The sequence below is a fragment of the Odocoileus virginianus genome, chromosome 22, assembly GCF_023699985.2.
Source record: "Odocoileus virginianus isolate 20LAN1187 ecotype Illinois chromosome 22, Ovbor_1.2, whole genome shotgun sequence".
NCBI classification, from domain to species: Eukaryota; Metazoa; Chordata; class Mammalia; order Artiodactyla; family Cervidae; genus Odocoileus; species Odocoileus virginianus.
Window position 1 is genome coordinate 48,339,314 of NC_069695.1, and position 24,733 is coordinate 48,364,046.

General features: G+C 35.6%; 1 protein-coding gene across 4 annotated transcripts in view; it reads left to right on the forward strand.

The window, feature by feature from the left end:
* CCDC102B (coiled-coil domain containing 102B) overlaps positions 1-24,733 on the forward strand; it is a 268,638-nt gene that overhangs the window by 230,227 nt on the left and 13,678 nt on the right. For all 4 annotated transcript variants that reach the window (XM_070452938.1, XM_070452936.1, XM_070452934.1 and 1 more), the window contains one exon: positions 5,487-5,590. In XM_070452938.1, coding sequence (XP_070309039.1) covers positions 5,487-5,590 — 104 coding nt within the window. The remainder of the gene's footprint in view (positions 1-5,486; positions 5,591-24,733) is intronic.

Sequence of the window (24,733 nt, forward strand, 5' to 3'; positions counted from 1 at the left end):
TGACTCAGTTATACATATACATATATCTAATCTGTTCTTTTCCAGATTCTTTTCCCATATAGGTTCTACAGAATGGAGTTCCCTGTGCTATACAGTAGGTCCTTGTTGATTATCTATTTTATATATAATAGGATAAATATGTTAATTCCAACCTAATTTATCCCTGCCCCCTCTGGTAACCATAAGTGTGTTTTCTAGGACTGTCTTTTTTATTTTGTAAATAAGTTCATTTGTAGTATAATCATTTGTATGTGGAATCTCATTTTTTAGATTCCACATACAAGTGATACCATAGGATAGTTGTCTTTGTCTTACTTCACTTAATATGATCATCTCTAGATCTATCCATATTGTTGCAAATGGCATTATGCCACTCCTTTTTATGCCTCAGTAATATTCCATTGTTCATATGTACCATTCTTATTTATCCATTCATCTATCTACAGACATTTAGGTTACTTCCATGTCTTGATTATTGTAATTAGTGCCACAGTGAACATTGGGGTGCATGAATCTTTTCAAAGTATCACTTTCTCTGGATATATGCCTGAGAGTAGGGTTGTTTCATCAGATGGTAGCTCTGTTTTTAGTTTCTTAAGGAACCTACATTCTGATCGCCATAGTGGCTGCACCAGTTTACATTTCCATCAACAGTGTAGGGGGTTCCCTTTGCTCTACACCCTCTCCAGCATTTAGTGTTGGTAGAATTTTTGATGATGGCCATTTTGAATAGTACAAGGTGATGCCTCCTGGTCATTTTGATTTGCATTCTCTAATAATTAGAGATGTTGAGCATCTTTTCATGTACTTACTTTTTGGCCACCTGTATGTCTTCTTTAGAGGAATGTCTATTTAGATCTTCTCCCCATTTTTTATTTTTTTGCTCTGGAGGTACATAAGCTGTTTGTATATCTTGGAGATTAATCTCTTGTTTGTCCTATCATGTGTAAATATTTTCTCCCACTTTGTGGGTTGTGTCTTTATTGCTTATTTTTTCCTTTGCTATGTAAAACCTTGTAAGTTTAACTAGATCCTGTTTGGTTTTTTGTTTTTATTTTCATTATTTTCAGTGGTGAATCAAAAAAGATCTTGCTGTGATTTATGTCAGAGTGTTCTGCCTGTGTTTTCTTTTAAGGGTTCTATAGTATCAGGACTTACAGTTAGGGCTTTAATCCGTTTTGAGTCCAGGTGGCACTAGTGGTAAAGAACCCATCTGCTAGTGCAGGAGACTAAGAGACCTGGGTTCAATCCCTGAGTTGGGAAGATCCCCTGGAGGAGGGCATGGTAACCCACTCCTGTATTCTTGCCTGGAGAATCCCATGGATGGGGGAGCCTGGTGGGCTATGGTCCACAGGGTGGCAAAGAGTCAGACATGACTGAAGCAACTTTCCATGCATTCATGGTGTTAGAAAATGTTCTAATTTCATTCTTTTACATGCAGCTGTCCAGTTTTCCCAGCACCACTTATGGAAGACATTCTTTTCTCCATCATATATTCTTGCCTCCTTTGTTGTAGATTAACTGACCACATGTGTGTGATTAGACATAAGAGATGTGGGTTTGATCCCTGGAAGAGGGCGTGGCAACCCACTCCAGTATTCTTGCCTGGAGAATCCCCATGGACAGAGGAACTTAATGGGTTACAGTCCATAGGGTTGCAAAGAGTTAGAAGTGACTGAAGTGGCATAGCATGTGTGATTAGTATCAGATGCTAGCCAAGTCTTTGAGGTAAGGACTGAATTCCACCTTGGGCATTTTCCATTGCATTTTCAACATCCTTTTTTTTATTGTAAATTTCATAAAAGTTTAACACAGATTTAGAAAAAGAACATTTCCACCAGTATTTTGTATCATTTTGTTTTTTCTTTATATGTTATCTCATATAAGAAATGTCATGCAGTACTCATAATATTGTGAGCTTTTTTTCTGAAGTTAAATATCATAAAATAGCATTATGAAGCCTAATAAAACATTTTAATGTCAGCAGAATGTTCTATCAGAATGATGAACTATAATTAAACATGAAACTTTCAGTAACCATTCAGGTCAATTTGACTTTTTCATGAGCATAATGAAAAATATTTGTGCAAAAAGAGCTTTTGTGTGTCATATTATTTTTCAGACATTTTAATACATGATTTCTTAAAAACACGTCAAGACTTTTGGCATACATTTCCAAAATGCATTACAAATTTATTCTGATTATCCCAATTTCAAATATAATAACATAAGTATTACATTAAGCTCTTTATTCTTAGTTGTACCAAATATTCCTTAAATATCTAATAATACCTATCTGTAATTAAGTTTTCCAGTTAGTTCCTGTATATTCCCACATTAGCATTCCTAAAGTCCAAAAGGGTAAAATAAAAGCTGAAAGTTTATAAACTGAAAAAAATACAAAAAGGTAATATTTCTCATTGATTCATTAAATCATCTATTGCCCCAGGTAATGCCAAATAGACAGGTTTTTTCCAAGTAGATATTTGGAGAGGTACAAAAATGTGAAATAATCAAATAGTCCAGAATAATAATTGTCAATTATTATTAGCCTATTACTTTATTCTTGTAATTTTTATCCTGATAGAAAATATTTAATGAGGCATGAATGTTGAGCATTGATTCCTCCCTAAATAAAGAAATTGGTTATAAGACTGTATCTGAAGAGGCAAAATTAGTCTGTATGCTAAATAGTCTGGGCCTACTAGAATTTTCATTGGAAGGACTGATGCTGAAGCTGAAACTCCAGTACTTTGGCCACCTGATACAAAGAGCTGACTCATTGGAAAAGACCCTGATGCTGGGAAAGATTGAAGGCTGGAGGAGAAGGGGACAACAGAGGATGAGATGGTTGGATGGCGTCACCGACTCAATGGACACGAGTCTAACTAAACTCTGGGAGTTGGTGATGGACAGGGAGGCCTGGTGTGCTGCAGTCCATGGGGTCGCAAAGAGTTGGACACGACTGAGCAACTGAACTAAAACTTTATAAGAACTTTTAAGTAATACATAGATATTTGTACTCTAATAAATACTTCTGTAACATTTATCTAACAAAAGAGACAACACTGTCTATTGATTTGAATAACTTCAAGTAAAATACAATGACTAAATCCAACATAAGCCTAATATATTAAATACATGTTACATAACTGCATAAAAATGAGAACTAGAGAAATGTAGAAGATCTGAAAAAATTTTCTGGTTCAACATTTATATAAAGTAGAAACAAGAAAAAGTGAAGTCCACAAAAACCTGCACAGGATAGATAAGAGAGAACTTTTATGGTAAGAAAATAAACTTGGAATAGTGTATAAAGGTAACTCTATTAGGTGTATAAATAAACTTAAGAATTGTGGATGTCAAAAGAGTGTGGGTATTACTAACACTGTCTCAATGATTGACATTCAGAAGTAAAAATTTATTTCAGAGTTAATTTTGATATAATTTAACAATGTTTACTTCATGGGCACAAATAATTGATAGGAAAGGGTTTATAGAATGGTATTACTCCATGAAGTTATGAAAAGAAATAGCTTTTTACTCCTGGAAAATAATAACACCAACTCAACTCTATAGAATTCTATTATTTAAAATGTTTTAACTTGAATAACACTGGCCAAGGAATCAGAGAACTGGGATCAGTTTTCATTTTTAGCAGTATTTTGACTCTGTACATACTAAGAAAGATTTCATATTTAATAAAATCATAAGAATAATCAAAATTATCATATTGACCTTATTTTACTATAGTGCCGTAGCTCAGCAGTCTGTGTGGAGAGGTAAGATTGTCTTAAAGTTGTATGTATATCCATGAAACTTTCCAGAAGACTTTGAAATATTCAAGTGGATGAATATGGTTGCTAGATCTTGTGAAGAAGATAGTAAAACTATCTAAAACCTACCCCATGGAAACTTCACTCAGGCTAACAACTTGACAGTTAACTATTAAAATGTACTTATTTAGAGAAAAAATAAAATTGTATCAATAATACAATAACTCATATCATATAGAAAAGTAAATCCCATCCTGATCTAGGACTTAAATGACAAATACAAAGCCTTAACAAATTTTAGTTGACAATATAGATTAATATTTTTCTAAGCTTTGAACAGGGAAGTATTTTTAGCATCATTACATACATCCCAACTGTAAAAGAAAATAGATAAATTATGTTTAGTAAAATAACATTTATTCACCCAAAGATCTCTTAAATAAAATTGAAAAAATAAGTTATAAAACTTGATAATACTTGGTGAAGATACTTGGAACACTTAACAACTAAAAAAGGGTTAGTATCGAGATTACAACATAAACATGTACAAGTTAAGAAAAGAGCTTCAAATAGAGCCATAAGCAGGAGACCTGAATAGGTATGAGAGAAAAACACTGAACCAATAAGAATATAAAGAGGTACTGACCATAATTTATTTAGCAAGGATTGGCAAAAGTTTTCATACCTCACATTGAGCACATCTTTGCCAATACTTGACAATCAGGAGACCATCTAATTGCCTTTGGGAGGTAAGTTAGTAAACTGTTTTGGGAGACATTGTAGCTTTATATTTTATAAAATTTAACATTAAAAAATATAACCTGACAATTCTACATATGTCTTCAGAGACTACATTGCACATATACATCAGGAGTTACACACACAAAAATCCACAGCAGCTCAAGGCTGCAAACAGTCTACTACTCATGAACAGGAGGGTGGTTGCTGTCTTAGCATTATTGTGCAGTATAATTGTGTAAAACAGAAAAACGAGGCTACAGTGAGATGCTCATGTAGATGAGTCTTAGCAGTTGAAGTATCAGATGATTACAAACAGCATAATACCCATTTTTTTTAATGTGTAAGTTAAAAACAACTAAAAGAATACATTTTAAAGGATGCTTCTGTTTGTACCATTTTGTACCTTATATATATGAACTTACCAGGTGGTGCAGTGGTCAAGAACCCACCTGCCAGTGCAGGAGATGCAAGAGACATGAATTCGATCCCTGGGTTGGAAAGATCCCCTGGAGAAGGGAATGACCACCCACTCCAGTATTCTTGCCTGGGCCATCCCATGGACAGAGGAGTCTGGCGGTCTGTAGTCCATGAAGTCATAAAGAATCAGACACAACTTAGTACGCACACACACACATATATATATTATACTTAAATATATGTATAAATACACACATGAAGACAGAACCATTTGCAAAGTCATGGTAATAATAAGGTAGGAGAGCCCATGTTAGAAACAGGGGAAGAGTGCCAAGATGGAAAAGATTCTGTCAAATATTCTAGAGTCCATGTGGATGTTTATTATTAACTATGTGAACTAATTTTATAATTAAAAATAATATTACTATGTATTCATGCATATATACAAAATAATTTCATGCCTAAGACTGTGTTACACAAAAAACAGCTTGCTTTTAGAGATTTTCTTATTTCAGTCATCACACCTGAAGCATTTTTCTATTTTGCTTTCAGCTTGATGATTTCCTGAATCAGATCCATAAGCTCCAGAGATCTTTGAATGAACAGAAAGAAACAAATGAAAACTTGGAAATTAAACTCAGGCACTTACAAAATCGGTAATTATTTCATAAAACATGTTGAATTCAAGATTGGGACCTTAGATAAGGAAATCTTGATGGTTTTTTCCCTCATATTTCCTTAACAACCTGACTATCCAATGACAGATGAATGGATAATGAAGATTTGGTACATATATACAATGGAATATTACTCAGCCACTAAAAGGAATGAAACGGGTTCATTAGTAGAGATGTGGATGGACCCAGAGTCCATCCATCCGTATAGAATGGAGTTAAGTCAGAAAGAGAAAAAACAAATGTCATACATGAATGCATACATGTGGAATCTAGAGAAATGGTGCGGATGAACCTATCTTCAGGGCAGAGATGGAGACACAGGCATAGAGAATGGACATGTGGATGCAAGGCAGGGGGGAGGAGAGGGTGGGCCAAACCAGGAGGTTGGGATTGACATATATACACTGCTGTGTGTAAAACAGCTAGTGGGGACCTGTAAACACAGGGAGCTCCGCCTGTGCTCTGTGATGACCCAGAGGGGTGGGATGGGGTGTGGAGGGAAGGAGCCCCAAGAGGGAGGGGACTTATGTATGCTTCATTATAGAGCAGACACTAACATTGTAGAACTTTTCCAGTAAAAAAAAAAAAAAAGTAATGTGTTATAGATATTAGAAACATTAAAGGAAACTTAAATATATAGGCTGCTTAGCTCTTAATATTTTCCCTAATAAATGTTACATTCTGATAGTTTAAATATCACACAAAATCAATTTTAGTTCTAAAGGAATAAAATTTCTGAAAGACAAAAGGAGCTTTCAGAATACATTTTACATAACTAGAAGGCATTATAATACTTGTAAGAAAATATAAGTTGTAAGCCATTCAGTTTGCTGGACAGTTGATATGAGAATCACTGTACTTAAGAAAAGCAGTGGTTTAAGTAACTGATAGACAAAGACACATATGCATAATCTACACGGTAGGACTGGTATGTTCTGTGGAAAATGTTTTCAGCCCAGAGAGATATCAGTTTGGTATAGTTCTTCATAAAAGGTAAACGTGGACAGAGGTGTCAAACACTATGGATTTGCATTCCAGCTGATACAAATCTCAGAAAAGTAACGAATCACCAGGGACGGATGTTAGGGAAAAGCAAAGTTCCTCAAACTGAGAGGGCTTCTGACTTTCATCTGGGTAAATAGTTTGCAGTAACGTCATGGAAAAGTCCTCCAGTATTGGAAAGTAGTATCAAGGTATAAATCAGGTGGAAATAAAGCTGTGATTTCCTTTCAGTTGCATGAACAAAAGCAAAGTGGAAAATTGCACATATAGGAGTATTTGAGATTTTGTACAGTATAGTTTACTGCTTCATTCATATTTTAGTTGTAGATAAAGAAATTTACTTAAACGACATTATGTAATCCTACATAGCTATTTCCAAAGAAGCAGACTTGTAAAATTTGTCAATAGTATACGTGGTCTTCCTCCTTTCCCATTAGTGGGAATGAACGTTTACTAATTGATTTGTAAATAAAGCTTTCTCTGGTTTGATCACCTAGTTTGTCTTTTTGTAAAAGACTGTATCATTACCTCTAGGCCTACAGACAAAGAGGCCAGTCGTGACCTTCCACTGACCACTGCATATGCACTGGCCAGGGGTGGGGGTCCCAGGATGGGTCCCACGACCTGTGAAGTTCTATTAAGCCTTGTCTTTAGTCTCGCTTAGTTCTTAACAAAACTTGTTTGGCCAATTTGATTTTATTTTTACCTGGAGACTTTCTTACTTTGAGACTGCCTTCTCTATTTCCTCTGAAATCTGCTTTAAAATTTTATTTTTTTCATTTATTTTTCTCCTACCAACACTCAGCCTACAGGCTCTGACACTTTGCCTGGGAATCTTGCTGATTAGACCCACAGGTTGATCACGTTTTAGTTTCCACGTGCTCACAGATAACACCGTTGCTCATCATCGTAGCAATGCATAAATGTCTCCCTGTCCCCGGTGACAGTGGCGTCACCGCTTTGACACCAGTGCTAACAGCCTCTTCACCATCTTTCCAGTGTCTAGTTGGTGATGCCCCTAAACCAATGCCACCTATTTTGTTGTGGCAGCATCTCACTTCCAGATACCAGTGTCTGTTTGAGATCTCTAGTGCTGCAAAATGAATTAACCCCAATATTTAATTGCCTAAAACATTTACCACAGTTCTTTGGGTTTGCTGCTTCATGTAGATGAGGGGGGGTTTCCTCTGGCAGCTGCATTCCACAGGGAGCTCTCTGGGGCTAGAATGTCCAAAATAACCTCACTCCTACACCTGATACTTCAGCAGGGGTAAGAAATGGCCATTCTTTGTTGGGTCTCTCCCTTGTCCTGAGGAATCGCCCTGGGGAGTTTCACAGTGCCCCTTCCTCCAGATTCTGTTGGCATAGGTATCATGACATTTTATCCAAAAATACTTATAAATCTCTTTGAAAAACATCTTCCTGCAAAATCGCTATATGCATTATCAGACCAACAAAAACTCACAGTTCTAGTCCCCAGCTCATTAGACTTTGCCCCTACCCACATTCCTCCGGCTAAATCAGATACACTTTGCTATATTATTATTTCTGTGACCTTGAGCACGTTACTTATTATAGAATGCGAGAACACCCCCTTAGGACTGAATAAAATAATGTTTAAGGAACATCTGACACAGCACATGCCATTAATAAATATGCAACAAATATTAGTTTATTCATCTCACTCTACTTTTTAAGAGGCAATTTCCTCCAGAGAAAATACATTTAGAAAGCAAATTTTTATGGAAAGAAAATATACTGGAAAGAAATCTTGGAAATGCCTCCCAGAAAAATGTTAAATACGAATACTACTTGCCCTTGAATTCAACTACATAAATCTTAACCTCCTATTAGGTATGTTTTCTTACTGATTTTGAAATGTCTTTGTAAGATTATTTACATTTTCACTAGACAGCATTTACAGTAATAATGATCTTGACATTATATACCTGAAACTCCATATATGAGGCTAGAAAAATGTCAGGAACAATATTATGATATAAAAATATAGGCATTAACCAGTAAAAATAAATGTCAAATTTTTCTGTTTAAATATTGTTAACTCTCATTGTAAGGGAAACACTTAGAATTGTTAAGTATCAGAAAACTCTCAGAATAAAAGAAAACTGAAATCTATTAATTAGAACACTCATAATCACATTAATGAAGAAACCTCAATACTATTTTAAAACATACCCCTTTGCATTAATTGTATTATTAACCAGTTTTAAATATAAACATTTAAAAACAGAACTATAGTAACTTAAGCATAGTTTATATTGAACAACCTAAAAAAAATGATATCACAATGGGGAATGTTTAGTATTATATTGCAAAACCATTGATATATGTCAAATGTGAAATGATATATAAGAATATGTGATTTCCATCTTATGACAGTGCTCTTGGAGAAATTTAGAGAAATATAGGAAATGGGTTGTTAGCTTATTTTAACTCAAACTTGATATACATGTTTCGATGCTGTTCTCTCGAAACATCCCACCCTCACCTTCTCCCACAGGGTCCAAAAGTCTGTTCTATACATCTGTGTCTCTTTTTCTGATTTGCATATAGGGTTATCATTACCATCTTTTTAAAGTCCATATATATGTGTTAGTATACTGTATTGGTCTTTATCTTTCTGGCTTACTTCACTCTGTATAATGGGCTCCAGTTTCATCCATCTCATTAGAACTGATTCAAATGAATTCTTTTTGATGGCTGAGTAATATTCCATGGTGTATATGTACCACAGCTTCCTTATCCATTCGTCTGCGGATGGGCATCTAGGTTGCTTCTATGTCCTGGCTATTATAAACAATGCTGCGATGAACATTGGGGTGCATGTGTGGAGGGATCGGGTAGAGAGGGAGGTGGGAGGGGGGATCGGGATGGGGAGCACATGTAAATCCATGGCTGATTCATGTCAATGTATGACAGAAACCACTACAATACTGTAAACTAATTAGCCACCAACTAATAAAAATAAATGGAAAAAAAAAACTTAAAAAAATTAATCAAACTTGAAAATACAATATTGTCTTCAGATCCCAAGAGGAGCTTAAAGGTTAGACTTTAAAGATTGGTATCCAGCTAACATACACATTGTACACATTTCCATCTAAAGTGCAAAGAACTTCTGTGTGCCCCCTGGCCTGGCGCTCGCTCACTCCTAAGAATAAAATTGAGAACCGTGCCTGGTGTGGGAAGGGAATGATCTCCAAAGCCTTCTCACCTTGGGAAGTGAAGTGAAGAAAAGTGAGAGTTTCTCAGTCATGTCCGACTCTTTGCGACCCCATGGACTACAGTCCATGGAATTCTCTAGGCCTGAATGCTGGAGTGGGTAGCCTTGGTACCACTCTCTTCACTGTGGCCGAACTTCAGGTATGACACAGTGAAAAGCATGAGAATGATACTGTTTCTAATCTGAATACATTTTCATCTTGTTGGCATGATCCATTTCTAAAGATGTACACAGACTATTTTTCTCCACCTTATAAATTGTTGTGAAGATAGTAATATTTTCTAATGTTACCTTCAAATATCTGGTTCCTATATCTTCAAATGAAGGAATTTTATATTCATTTTGAAACACAACTGGTGAAGGAACATTTGAAAATTTCTACTCTCATGGAGGAAGATTCTGCTGGTTAGAAAAGAATAATATTTAGAGATGTATTATACATTTAGAGATGTGTTCATACATCTATTATATGCAATATATCCATCAAAGAAACAAAAACACTAGAAAGATTTATTCAAAAGCAAACTGACAGACCAACATAATTATTTTCTACCAGCAGCTTGGCAAGTTTAACTAGGAAAACAATTTCTATACTGAATGTTGAAAATATCTCACCTTTGAATGTATTCTATTGGGGGAAAAAAACCTCCTCCCTCCAGCTTGAACCATATTTATTAGAGTGAGGTATCAATCTTTGGCAAATGTAATGTGAAAGAGACTGTCCTATTCAGCTGCTACACTGATGCCTCAGATAAACAAAAGTAGCAAATATATAATTCTACATTATTGTGTTAGAAGTAGAAATAAAAATGGTTCTAAAGAGAATGTAATCAGGCAAAATTTAAAGAATAAATCACATAATAAAATATACTGACATAAGAAAGGGCTCCTGAAACACAAATAAAATATTAACATTGGATTTCATTTTTCACCCTATAGGCACTATCTTACCTGCTTTATGAGATAGAAATTAGAATCTCTACTTTACAGGTGAGAAACAGTGGCTTTAATGAATACATGACTGACTTAAGTGTCATATGCAAGTCTGTGGATTGGAAAAGACCCTTCACTTTAGACCTGTCAGAATTACAGAACTGATGGCTGGAAACTGTCAGACATGCCTAAGACATTTAAGCAATTCATTTCATCCTTTAAAGTTTCTGTTTTCTCACCTGTAAAATGGAGTTAACCATGCCTGTTAAACCTAACCTACCACTTAAAAGAATTAGAAAAAAAGACAAACAAAACCTAAAGTCAGAAAAAGGAAAGAAATAATAAAGATCAGAGAGGGAATAAAATATATATTAAAAGAACAAAAGAAAAAATCAATAAAACAAAGAGCTGGTTCTTTTAAATGATAAACAAGATGTACAAACCTCTCACCAGACTAACCAAGAAGGAAAGAGATAACCCAAATAAAATAAGAAATGAAAAAGGAGACACAGCAATGATACTGCAGAAATACAAAAAACTACAAGGGAATACTATGAAAAATTATATGCCAAAAAGTTCAGTGACCTGGAAGAAATGGACAAGTATCTAGAAACATACAGTCCATCAAAATGAATCAATAATAGGTAATTTAAATACACCAATCACTAAAAATTATATAGAACCTGTAATCTAAAAACTCCCTACAAACAAAAGTCCAGGACCAGATGGCTTCATAGGTGAACTCTACCAAACATGCAAAGAACTTATACTGATCCTTCCCAAACTCATCCAAAAAACTGAAGAGGGAACACTCCCAAAGACATTCTATGAATCTGCCATGACTCTAGTATCAAAACCACACAAAGATATCACCAAAGAAGAAAATTACAGGCCAATATCTTTGAATATAAGTGCAAAAATTCTCAACAAAATATTAGCAAGTCAAATCAATAACATATATGAAAGATCATACACCATGAACAAGTGGTATTCATCCTAAGTTCACTAGGATTGTTCAACATACACAGAATAATCAATGTGATGCACCACATAAATAAAGGGCTAAAACCATGTGATCATCTAAATGCAAAAACATTTGACAAGATTCAACATCCATTTCTAATAAAAACCCTTACCAAAATAGGTACAGTGGGAACATATTTCAAAATAATAAAAACTACTTATGAAAGACCCACAGCCAATATAATACTCAGTTGTGAAAAGTTGAAAGCCTTCCCACTAAAGTCTGGAATGGAACAAGGATGCCCCTCTCACCTCTTCTATTCACCTACAGTACTAGTCACAGCAATCAGACAAAGACAAGGTTTCCAAAGTGGAAGGGAAGTGGTAAAATTGTCATTATATGTAGATGACAGGATACTATGTACAGCAAACCCTAAACATGCCACATAGAAACTACTAAAACTGATAAATTCAGCAATGTAGCAGGATAAAGATCAATATTTAGAAGTTGATTGCATTTTTATACCAACAATAAAATATTAGAAACGGAACATAAAAAAATACTTTTAAAAACTGTACCTCCAAAATAAAATGCTTAAGAATAAACCTGACCAATGAGGTGAGACTTATATACTAAGAACTATAAAACATTATAAAGAAAACTGAAGATGATTCAAAGAAATAGTAAAGATATCCCCAAGCACTTATATTGGAAGAATTAATACTGTTAAAATGGCCATACTGCCCAAAGCAATCTGCAGGTTTAATGTGGTCCCTATCAAATGACCCATGATATTTTCACAGAACTAGAACAAATAATCCTAAAATTCCTGTGGAAACATAAAAGACCCAGAGTTACCAAAGCAACCCTGAAGAAAAAGAACAAGGCAAGAGACATAACCCTTCCAGACGTCAGGCTACATTATAAAATTACAGTAATCAAAACAGCATGATACTGGCACAAAAACAGGCATATGGATCAATGGAACAGAATAGAGAGCTCAGAAATAAACCCACATAGCTATGGTCAAAATCTTCACCAAAGGAGGCAAAAATATACAAAAAGGAAAAAGTCTCTTCAGCAAGTGGTACTGGGAAAGTTGGACAGCCATATGCAAATCAAAGTTACAACACATCTTCCTGCCATACACACACACACAAAAACTCAAAACAGTTCAAAGACTTAAACCTAAGACATGACACCATAAAACTCCTAGAAGAGGACATAGGCAAAACATTTTCTGATGTAAATCATACCTGTGTTATTGTAGGTCAGTCTCCCAAGACAACAGAAATAAAAACAAATGAGATCTAATCACTCTCACAAGCTTTTGCACTACAGAGGAAACCATACACAAAATGAAAAGACAATCTACAGAATGGGAGAAAATATTTGCAAATGATGCAACTGACAAAGGCTTGATTTCCAAAATATACAAATAGCTCAGACAATTGAATGACAAAAAACCAAACAGCCCTATCTAAAAATGGACAGGAGACCTAAACAGACATTTCTCCAAAGAAGACATACAGATAGCCAAGAGACAAAGATGCTCAACGCAGCTAATTGTTAGAGAAATGCAAATCAAAACAACAGTGAGATAGCACCTCACATCAGTCATAATGGCCATCATTAAAATGTCTACAAATAACAAATGCGAGAGAGAATGTGATCAAAAGGGAACCCACAGCCACTGTGGAAAACAGTATAAAGGTTCTTCAGAAATCTGATAATAGAATTGCCATATGATCTAGCAAACCCACTCCTGGGTATATATCCAGACAACTATAATTCAAAAAGATAGCTTGCACCTCTATTTTCATAGTCACGCCATTCACAATAGACAAGACATGGAAACAAACTAAAATGTCCATCAACAGATGAATAGATAAAATAAGATGTGCTACAGATATACAATGGAATACTACTCAGTCATAAAAATAATGAAATAATGTCATTTGCAGCAACATGAATGCAACTAGAGATCATCATTACTAAGTGAAGTAAGTCAGAAAGAAAAAGATAAATACCATATGATATCACATATGTGAAATCTAAAGTATTACACAGATGAATCTATGAAACAGAATCACAAATGCAGAGAATAGATTGGTGGTTGCCAAGGGAGAGCGGACTGGGGAGGAAGGCAGTGGGAGGTTGGTGTTATCAGATATAAGCTTTTATATATAGAATGGATAAATAATAAGGTCCTACTGCACAGCACAGAGAACTATATTCAATAATCCTATTATAAACCATATGCTAGCAAAGGAATGCTCAAAATCCTTCAAGCTAGGCTTCAGCAGTAAGTAAGCAGAGAAATTCCAGATGTGCAAACTGGAACCAGAGATCAAACTGCCAACATTGGTTGGATCATAGAAAAAGCAAGGGAATTCCAGAAAACATTAACTTCATTGACTACACTAAAGCCTGTGATTGGAGGCTCACAACAAACTGGGAAATTCTTAAGAGATTAGAATACCAGACCACCTGACCTGTCTCCTGAGAAACCATTATGCAGGACAAGAAGCAACTGTTAGACCCAGACATGGAACAACAGACTGGTTCAAAATTGGGAAAGGAGTACGTCAAGGCTGTATATTGTCACCCTGCTTATTTAACTTCTATGCAGAGTACATCACGTGAAATGCCAGGCTGGATGAAGAACAAACTGAAATTAAGATTTCCGGGAGAAATATCAACAACTTCAGACATGCAGATGACACCACTCTAATGGCAGAAAGAGAAGAGGAACTAAAGAGTCTTTTGATGAAAGTAAAAAACCTGGCTTATAATTCAACATTCAAAAAACTAAGATCATGTCATCCAGTCCCATCAATTCATGGCAAATAGATGGGGAAAAAGTGGAAACAGTGACAGATTTTTTTTTTCCCCCTTGGGCTCCACAAGCACTGCAGATGGTGGCTGCAGCCACAAAATTAAAAGATGCTGCTCCTTGGAAGACAAGCTATGACAAACTTAGCATATTAGAAAGCAGAGACATCACTTTGCTGAGAAAGGAGAATATAGTCAAAGCTATGGTTTTTCCAGTAGTCATGTATGGATGTGAGAGTTGGACCATAAAGAAGGCTGAGCACTGAAGAATTGATGCTTTTGAACTGTAGTGCTGGAGAAGACTCTCGAGAGTCCCTTGGACTGCAAAGAGATCAAACCAGTCCATCCTAAAAGAAATCAACCCTGAATGTACATTGGAAGGACTGATGCTGAAGCTCCAATCATTTGGCCACCTGATTCAAAGCGCCAACTCATTGGAAAAGACCCTGATGCTGGGAAAGATTGAAGGCAGGAGGAAAAGGGGACAACAGAGGATGAGATGGTTGGATGGCATCACCAGCTTGATGGACATGAGTTTGAGCAAGCTCCAGGAGTTGGTGAAGGACAGGGAAGCCTGGCGTGCTGCAGTCCATGGGGTCGCAGAGTCAGACACGACTGAGCGACTAAACTGAACTGAACTGTGCCATTTTTAAAGAAGTCCAACGTGTTTAATTATTATTTCATGAGGCTTAAATTAAAGATATTAAATAAAGATGAGAACTACATCAATGAAATGTTTCTCATTGACCAAGATTTCAGTAATAATTGTTTAAATTTATTCATGTAATACATTTTTCTTTAATATTTAAGTCTAACCATACTGTTTGGTTCTGGTCACCACAAATAAATGTAAGAAGAAAGACCTCAGGAAGAATGGCAATGATGAGTAGGTTTCAGAATGTTTTCTATAGAGGGACAGTAGAAGGAATTAAGTTTGTTACTTTTAACAGTTTCTCCAATTTGTCTGTTATCATCAAACAAAATTAAATATTTTTTGGAAAGATGCTGGACAATCCTCTGTAACAAGAGATAGATTAAGTAGAGGAATCTGAACTAAAAACTAAAATGACATTTTAACATTAAGCTATAATTTAGGATAAATAGATAATAGTATTCAGATCTGTAATTTGGAATTTTCTGAATGAACATTTTATTATACTCTTAGAGGTATGATCAATTCAGTTACATAAAATCAGATTTTATCAGTTCTCTTTATCTTGCTTTTAGGTCTATTTTTCTCTGTGAATGATAACTCAGAATATTTTGGTTGAGGGAAAATACTGCTTTTATACAAAATCTAACAATTTCTCTAGATATTAAATATATTTTGGCCTAAATTCTCTGAGATTAAATATGACATCTAAGAAACAGCTCTCAGTCTAACTGTTGAATAGAATTCAGTTCTTTGATATATAATTTTAATAGTTATTCCTGCAGTGCTATGAGGGGATTAAGTTTTCCAGAATCTGACTCATTATTTATGAAAGGAAAATATGAAAGCTTATTTGGAAGCTTAAAAATACTCTCATTCAAATGTCACAATCACCCTGAGCCTACACATTGTACACACATTAGTAACAAAAACTGAGGTAATTTTTGAAAATGTAAGAATGACAATAGAGTTGACCCTTGAACAACTCTAGGGTTAATCCATGTATAATTTTCATGAGCCCTCTGTATCTGGTTTCTCATCATCAGTGGCTTCAACCAACCAGTGATCCTGTAGTTCTATACTATCTATTACCAAAAAATTTTCTTTGTACAAGTAGCCCCACATAGTTCAAATCTGCGTTGTTTAAGGATCAACTGTACTTTTGTTGTGGTTCAGTTGCTAAGTCATGGCTGACTCTTTGAAGCCCCAAGGACTGCAGCATGCCAGGCTTCCCTGTCTTCCACTACCTCCCAGAGCTTGCTCAAACTCATGTCCATTGAGTCACTGATTACATCCAATCATCTCATCCTTTGTCATCCCCTTCTCCTCTTGCCCTCAATCTTTCCCAGCACCAGGGTCTTTTCTGATGAGTCGGCTCTTTGCATCACGTGGCCAAAGGATTAGAGCTTCCAATGAACATTCACGGTTGATTTCTTTTAGGATGGACTGGTTTGATCAACTGTACTCATTTCCCATCAAATGGTTGGAATGAGAATAATTTCTGCGGACTCTGATTCCAGTTATAACCTGGTCTTTTATCTCAGTCACCACACCCAAAAGGGCAATAGTTAGTACAAGCATTTGGGAACTGGGAAACAGGTCAACGAGTGCTGCCTGCCGCCAGGTAATTGGGTGTTTTTCAGTGCACTTGTGCTGAGGTATCAGTGCTTGTGACCTGATAGGTTGTCAGTGCCACCAAATGCCCCAGTCTCAGAGACTGGAAAAGATCTAGAAGGAAAGTATGAACAACACGGATTTCAGTAGGATTACATCATTCTACTGACACTTGGCTAACGTGAGAAACTTTTACAGGAATCCACTGAGGACTAGAGTTAAGCCTCTGAGGAAGGATTACTATTCCCTCTTACATAAAATTCCCTTTACGTTTTAAAAATTCAAACTCTGCAACAACTACAAAAAAAAATATGCTTTAATTTGACTAAATCTATTTGGCAATAATAATGTCATTGGTGATATTTATGATACCTATAAAATAATGCTGAACACTAAAGAATAAATTTTTCATATTTTCCTCATTACAACATAATGGAGTTATGATTTTGGACAGAGAGAATGAGGTCATTAGCCCTCTGCCTAAGATCATTTAAATTAGAAACATTAAAAATAAATCTGAAAGAGTTAGATAAAAAATTTTTTAAAGAAGCATCAATAACAAGCCATACAAAATAAAGTACAAGTAAATATTAAAAAGAGAACTAAAGCAAACAGTGAAAGTATTAGAGTTTGTTGTCATTTGGGAAAGGGCTTTTTAAGCAAATGCACATCTCAGAAGCTATAAATTATAACATTTCATTCCGTGAAATTTTAAAATTTATTTTAATCAAAGGCCCATTCCTCAGAGCCAACTACATTTAAGTATCTTAGGTGCTTTTCCTGCTAGTTATCCTCATGTATCTATATTACATGAAAGTGAAAGTTGCTCAGTCATGTCTGACTTTGTAACCCCATGGACTATACACAATCCATGGAATTCTCCAGGCCAGAATGACAGGAGTGGGTACCTTTCTCTTCTCCAGGGGATCTTCCCAACCCAGGGATTGAACCCAGGTCTTCTGCATAGAAGGTGCAGCTCAGTTCAGTTCAGTCACTCATTCATGTCCGACTCTTTGTGACCCCATGGACTGTAGCACGCCAGGCCTCCCTGTCCATCACCAACTCCCAGAGCTTGCTCAAACTCATGTCCATTGAGCTGGTGATGCCATCCAACCATCTCATTCTCTGTCGTCCCCTTCTGCTCGCCTTCAATCTCCCCAGCATCAGAGTCTTTTCCAGTGAGTCAGTTCTTTGCATCAGGTGGCCAAAGTATTGGAGTTTCGGCTTCAGCATCAGTCCTTCCAATGAATACTCAGGACTGATTTCCTTTAGGATGGACTAGCTGGATCTCCCTAGAGAACAGAATGGCAAACCACTTCAGTATTCTTGCCTTGAGAACCCTGTGAACAGTATGAAAAGGCTGAGCCACAAATGACATGATTTTCCTGTTATTCTTTTTATATTCTCTTTTGAGAACTCATTACTGGATGAAGACTTAATCCCTTCTTCACCACAACTTCAACCACTCTTTCCCTGTCTCATCACATTGGGGTGGCCCTAAAGTTTGTTCGGGTTTTTCTGTACCATGTTATCTTTCCCCAGATCCATTCTTGTGCCTCTTTTATACGGAATATAAATGTTACTTGAAGTCTATGTTTCATCCTTTACTACAGGTTTTGAAATATTAACAAAAATGTCATAACTTACAAATTAGTATGCATTCTTTTCTTTATTACTTTGGCATGCCTGATGTCTACGCATTCTGTGTTTTCCTATAGGGATCATGCCGCGCAGTATTGCTTTTATGTTTTTTCCTCTGCACTGGGCTTGGGAGTTATATTTCTTGCTTTCACTTCTACAAAAGTCATTTAAGTTATTTTTAAAATCTTGACCCCCTTGATTATATCTCTGTAATTAAAGTGAAGGATAAAATTATGTTTTTTAAATATCCCCCCCATGAAGAATTGTCTGTTGTAATATTTGACTTTGTTCCTCCTGCCCTTCTAGAAATTGAGTAAAAATACATAAACTAGATTATATATTTATAGTTTTATTAAATACATTTACCCTAATTTTCAGTTTATAACTCTTGTTGTTTGCTCACAAAGTCTTGTCCAATTTTCGACCCCATGGACTGTAGCCTGCCAGACTTTGTCCATGGGATTTCTCAGGTATGAATAATGGAGTGGGTTGCCATTTCCTCCTCCAGGATATCTTCCTGACAAGGGATCAAACCTGTGTCTCCTGCTTGGCTGGAAGATTCTTTACCACTGAGTCACCAGGGAAGCCCGTGTAATTGTTACACTTTAGATTTAAATCAATGACTCATCATTTTTGATATTTGTAGTCAACCTACTCCACACTTTTGGTATTGCCGAGCCCCTAAATTTATGTCACTTTTCAGGTGATTGAGGTCTCTGTGTGAGAGACAATTCCTTTATCTTTTCCATACAGCAAAATAAAGTCATAATTTCATATAAATTTAAACTTAGACTGTCACACTTCCCAATTCATATTTGCTAATTTATTTACCAAGGATTAGACTCAGATCCATATTTTCTGTGTTGACCATACTTTTAAGATGTTTTGGTATTTGCATTTTTTAAATGAAAGCATATTTAAGTATTTTTATTTGCACTCTTAATTAGTAGTAAAGTTTAACTAACATTTGATCTCACTCTTACTGATCTCTTTATTTTGGCTCCTCATTCAGTTTTCTGGGAGACATGTCTCATAAATTTATCCAAGAAGGATAAGCACCTTCAATTGTTTTTATATGTGAAAAACAACTTGGGGTTGAATATAATTCTAGGTTCACAAAATAGTGCCATCAATAAACACCGTTCTGCTATGCTGGTGTTATACAAGAGATATCTATCATTAATTTAATGTTTGTCTCTCTCTTTTTTTTTTTTTGCTACATAAGTACTAACATTAGTCTTATTCTTTGACTCTGTGAAAAGAAACTATTCCAAGGTAAATTTGTAGCTAATAAGTTAGATGTAGCTTTTTTTAATTGAAGTAGAGTTGATTTAAGTTAGATGTAATTGTGAAGAGTACATTTAATCTGTATGTGCAAGTCTTTAAATTTCAGTTGAGAAAGAGAGGAGATGTGATATTATTTCTCGTGTATTTTTATTTTTCTATGTTTTCTTTCCACTTCAAGATCATTAATTATTCCTTCAGAAATGTCAGTAGATGTCTGCTTTGCCATGTTCTTTCACTGTATCAATTGCATTATCTCCATGCACTTTTAACTCTTAGATACTTGTTTCCTCTGAATACTGAGACAGCTTTTCAACTTTGTTCAGTTTTCATAGCTGCCAGTACTCTGCACTCAAGACAATTTTAAAATCTGTTTTATGGGTTTTCTTTTGTCTTTCTCTTATGTTAGACAGTTTTTTTTTGTCCCTCCCCCCCCCCCCCATTTTGGTCATTAACTACAACAGCTTCCCTAATAATGTCCCATGTCTCCATCATAAAGGCCATCTCACATCACGTCTTGTAGGAGATGCCTAACAGAATTAAACACACACACATAGAATTTCAAAATTTAACTTTTCTTTGGGTACTTATTTTATTTTATTCTAAGTTCTCACAATATTATATCCTTTCCTTTTCTTGATATTTTTTCCTTGGATGAAATGTTCTTTTTTTTCTGTTTTTTTGTTTTTCCTGTTAAGTGTTTTGTTGACTTAACTCTTCTTATATGAGGAGATATTTATTCAGGTCAAAGTACCTACATTATTATCAATTCATTTTCTAAAAGTTCCATAGCCTTCATAACATGTGATCCTAATGATAGAGAAAACATCACTAGTTCTGCTCATCACAAAATGACAGTTACCTTGACAGTTTAAACAATGAGTCAGAGAGACTGAGGGGAAGAATAAAATTTGTTCCAGCTGTTGGTTTTTAAGCAAGGAGATCTATAGCAATTTGGCAGCACTGTCTTTGTCATATTTGAAATACTCTGACACCTTCCTATTAAAATACCTATTAAACATTGCAAAATCTTAAAGCATTGCAGCAGCACTGGAAAAGGGTAATTTTGGTATAGAGAGAAGACAGGGCTCCCATCAGGAAATGGCAGGACCCAGCTGAACACCCAAGCGTCGTCTGGTTTTTGGTTTCCTCCTCTGTCGTTCCGGCTCACACGCAGCCCCGCTTAGTCTGTCTGCTTTCTGTCCTACTTTTAATTTCTTCTTCACCCTTTATATCAGAGGAGCATGCAGCATTTAGTTTGGCAGCCCTTCTATCACCCACTGAATGGCTTCCAACTCCCACCCGTGCTTTCTATCTTTTCTCTGCCAGAATAATCCTCTCCTCCTATTTTGACGGGAACTCTTGGCAAGAAAGAAAAAGACTCTGAACGACTTTAGGATATATGGCATAAATAGTTGACTTTAGACCCTCTGTGTTCAAGGTTTTCTACTTGGCTCTCCTTGTGGTATGCTTTATACTGCCACAGCTATACTATGGTATAACAATCCCAGTTGGTACTTGGAGTAAAAGTCTTTTATAGCCATAAATGTGTGTTATGCAATGACAGTCAACTGCTATTTTTTTCCTATGGTTTATGGTCTAGAATTGCACTGTGGTTGCTGTAGGTAAATTAAATGTTCCTTGGGATTTAATGCAGTGCATTGTCAATACCAAATAATAGATAATAAAACAGTGTAATAAATGACCTTAAAAACAAATACAGAAAATTGTTTAATGTACACCATCAGCTCTTATTTCTAAGACTTTATGTGGCTTCCATAATGGATTAGATCAGCAGATTAGCATTACTAAAGAATATTAAGAGTTTCCTGAAAAGGAGCTGACCAGAAAAATACCTATCCTTGCTTCTCCTTATTTTCAGTATTAAAAATTAAAGTTTCAAATGTCACTGTGCAACAGAAATACAATGTGAGCCAGATACAAGCTGCATTTTAAAAAGGAAAGAATTTCTGAAATTACATTTTACTCAACCTAACATATTCAACATATTGCCAACTATCAATGTACAATAAATATAAAAAAGATAAATGGAAAGATAGTTCATAATCATGGATTATAAGAATTAACAGTTAAAACAGCCATCCTACTCAAAGCAATCTACAGATTCAATGTAACCTCTATCAAAATTCCACTGACATTTTCCACAGAAACACACACCAAAAAACTAAAATTAGTATGGAACCACACAGACCTTGAATAGCCAAAATCATCTTGAGAAAGAAGAACAAAGCTGGAGTCATCATGCTTCCTGATTTCAAATTATATTAAAGTGACAGTAAGCAAAAATAATTATGATTTTGACATAAAAACAGACACAGATCAATGGAACTGAATACTGAGCTCACAGATAAACCTACACATATATGGTCAATTAATTTACAACAAAGAAGCCAAGAATATATGATCAGGAAGGAACAGTCTCTTCCATACATGGTATTGGGAAAACTGGGAATTCAAATGCAAAAGAGTGAAATTGGACCTCTGTCTTACACCATACACACAAAATACCTTAAAGTGGATGGAAGACTTGAATGTAAGTATCTGAGATGATAAAACTCTTAGAAGAAAACATAGGCAGTAACCTCCTTGACACTGGTCTTGGCAATGATTCTAACACCAAAAACCAAAGCAAAAATATAAACAAGTGAGACTACATCAAATTGAAAAGCTTCCGCATAGCAAAGGAAACCATCAACAAAATAAATAGGCAGTCTGGGAACCGGAGAAAATATCTGCAAATCATCATTCTGTTACGGGGTAATAACCAAAGCATATAAGGGACTCGTAAAACTCAATAGCAAAACACCAAACAATCCAATTAAAATATGGGCAGAGTATCTGAATAGACATTTTTCCAAAGAAGACATACAGATGGCCAACAGGTGCATGAAAAACTATTCAACATCACTAATCATCAGGGAAATGCAAATAGAAGCCTCAGTGAGTTATCTCCTGACATCTGTGAGAGTGGTACCATCAAAAAGACAAGAAACACCAAATGCCAGCAAGCATGTGGAGGAAAGGGAGCTCTGGGCTCTGCTGGTAGGAATGTAATCAGCACAGAAACTATGGAAAGTAACCATGGCATTCCTCAAAAAATTAAACATAGAACTACCATGTGATCCAGCAATTTTACTTCCAGTTATTTATCTGAAGAAAATGAAAACATTAACAAGAGAATTTCTTCACCCTCATGTTTACTGCAGCATGATTTTCAGTAGCCAAGATAGGAAGGTGAAAGAAAATGTCAATTGCTTGGTTGTGTCCGACTCTTTGTGACCTCATGGACTGTTGCCTGCCAGGTTCCTCTGTTCATGAAATTCTCCAGGCAGGAATACTGGAGTGGGTTGCCATTCCTTCCTCCAGGGGATCTTCCTGACCCAGGGATTGAACCCGGATCTCCTGCATTGCAGACAGATTCTTTACTGTCTTGAGTCACCAAGGAAGCAGAGCCAAGACATGGGTGTCGCCTAAGTGTCCATCACTGGATAAGGTAATAAAGAAAATACTGTATATACAAATATACAGTGAACTATCATGTATTCATAAAAAATAAAGTCTTGCCATTTGAGAAAATATGAATGAAGCTTGAGGGCCCTATGCTAAGTGACAGAAGTCAGAAAAGACAGAAACCATATGGTCTCACTTAGATGGGAATCTTAAACAAACAAATGAAGCTCACAGATACACAGAACAGACTGGTGGTTAACAGATTCTAAGGGTGAGGAAAGGGATCAAATGGGTGAAGGGGGTCAAAAGGTACAAACTTTCAATCATAAAATAAATAATCATGGGCATGCAGTGTGCAGCATGGTGACTAGGGTTAATAATTCTGCACACTTACTGCACACATAAAGTTGCTAAGAAAATAGGTCTTAAAAGTTCTCATTGAAAGAAACAAATTCTAACTTGTGTAGTTGTATATGCTAACTAGATTTATTGTGGCAATTACTTTATAATATATGCGAATATTGAATCATGAGGTTGTACACCTGAAATATGTCAATTGTACCTTAATAACAAAAGGCTGCTGTAATTTTTTTGATACTTACTTTATACTTAGAGCAATACATCTCAATTTATACTACCTCATGACTGTTGCCTGATAGACAAATAGGGTTAATGACCACCACTTGAAGTGTAGAAGTAAGCTGTGAGGCAGAGTATTTAAATCCTTTCCTTCTAGAAATAGCAATAAACATTTGAGGAAAAGCAAAATTTATTTTGTACTAACTCTCATATTCCATAAAGAGAAAGCACAGTCAGTTTCTACTCTAGTTAAACTAAATTAACTAAATGGTTTTCTGAAGTATTATAGTACTTCTAGGCACCTATAATAGGAAAATGCACACACATTTTAAAATCTCAAACATATGTAATTAATTGAAATTATAATTGAGGAAGTAACAGCTACCACTTACTGTCTGCTCTGTATTGAGACAGTGAAGCAATGTCTTTATATAAATTAATGTTAATATCTTGAACTTAAAAATATTTCTGTTCAGTGGATGCATATATGAAACATATTGTTTATTTTTCCTTTCTGTGTTTTAGCTATGGTGGAGCACAAGTCTCTGGGTCAGTCATCACTGAACACAACTAGATCTATTTTTGGAGATCATGTTATTATAGGTTTTCCCCTTATTTTCTGTTGACAATGTATTTTCAGTAATACTAAATGGATATCATCAAGACATAAGGTGAAAATATATTTTCCCCGTTCAGCTATTGTGATTTAACTGACCTTTGTCTTATTTAAGAACTGAAGAAGTGAGAGATGGAGACCCACAGTCTAACAACCTGATCCTTCCTGTTAGGGAAGTTTATTGTCTGGGATTACCTTTTTAAAGTTTATGTTCCTTAATTATTATTAATTTTGGCTTCCACTGGGGCAACTTAAAATGGTCCCTTTCTACCGCTTATAAAAAAAAC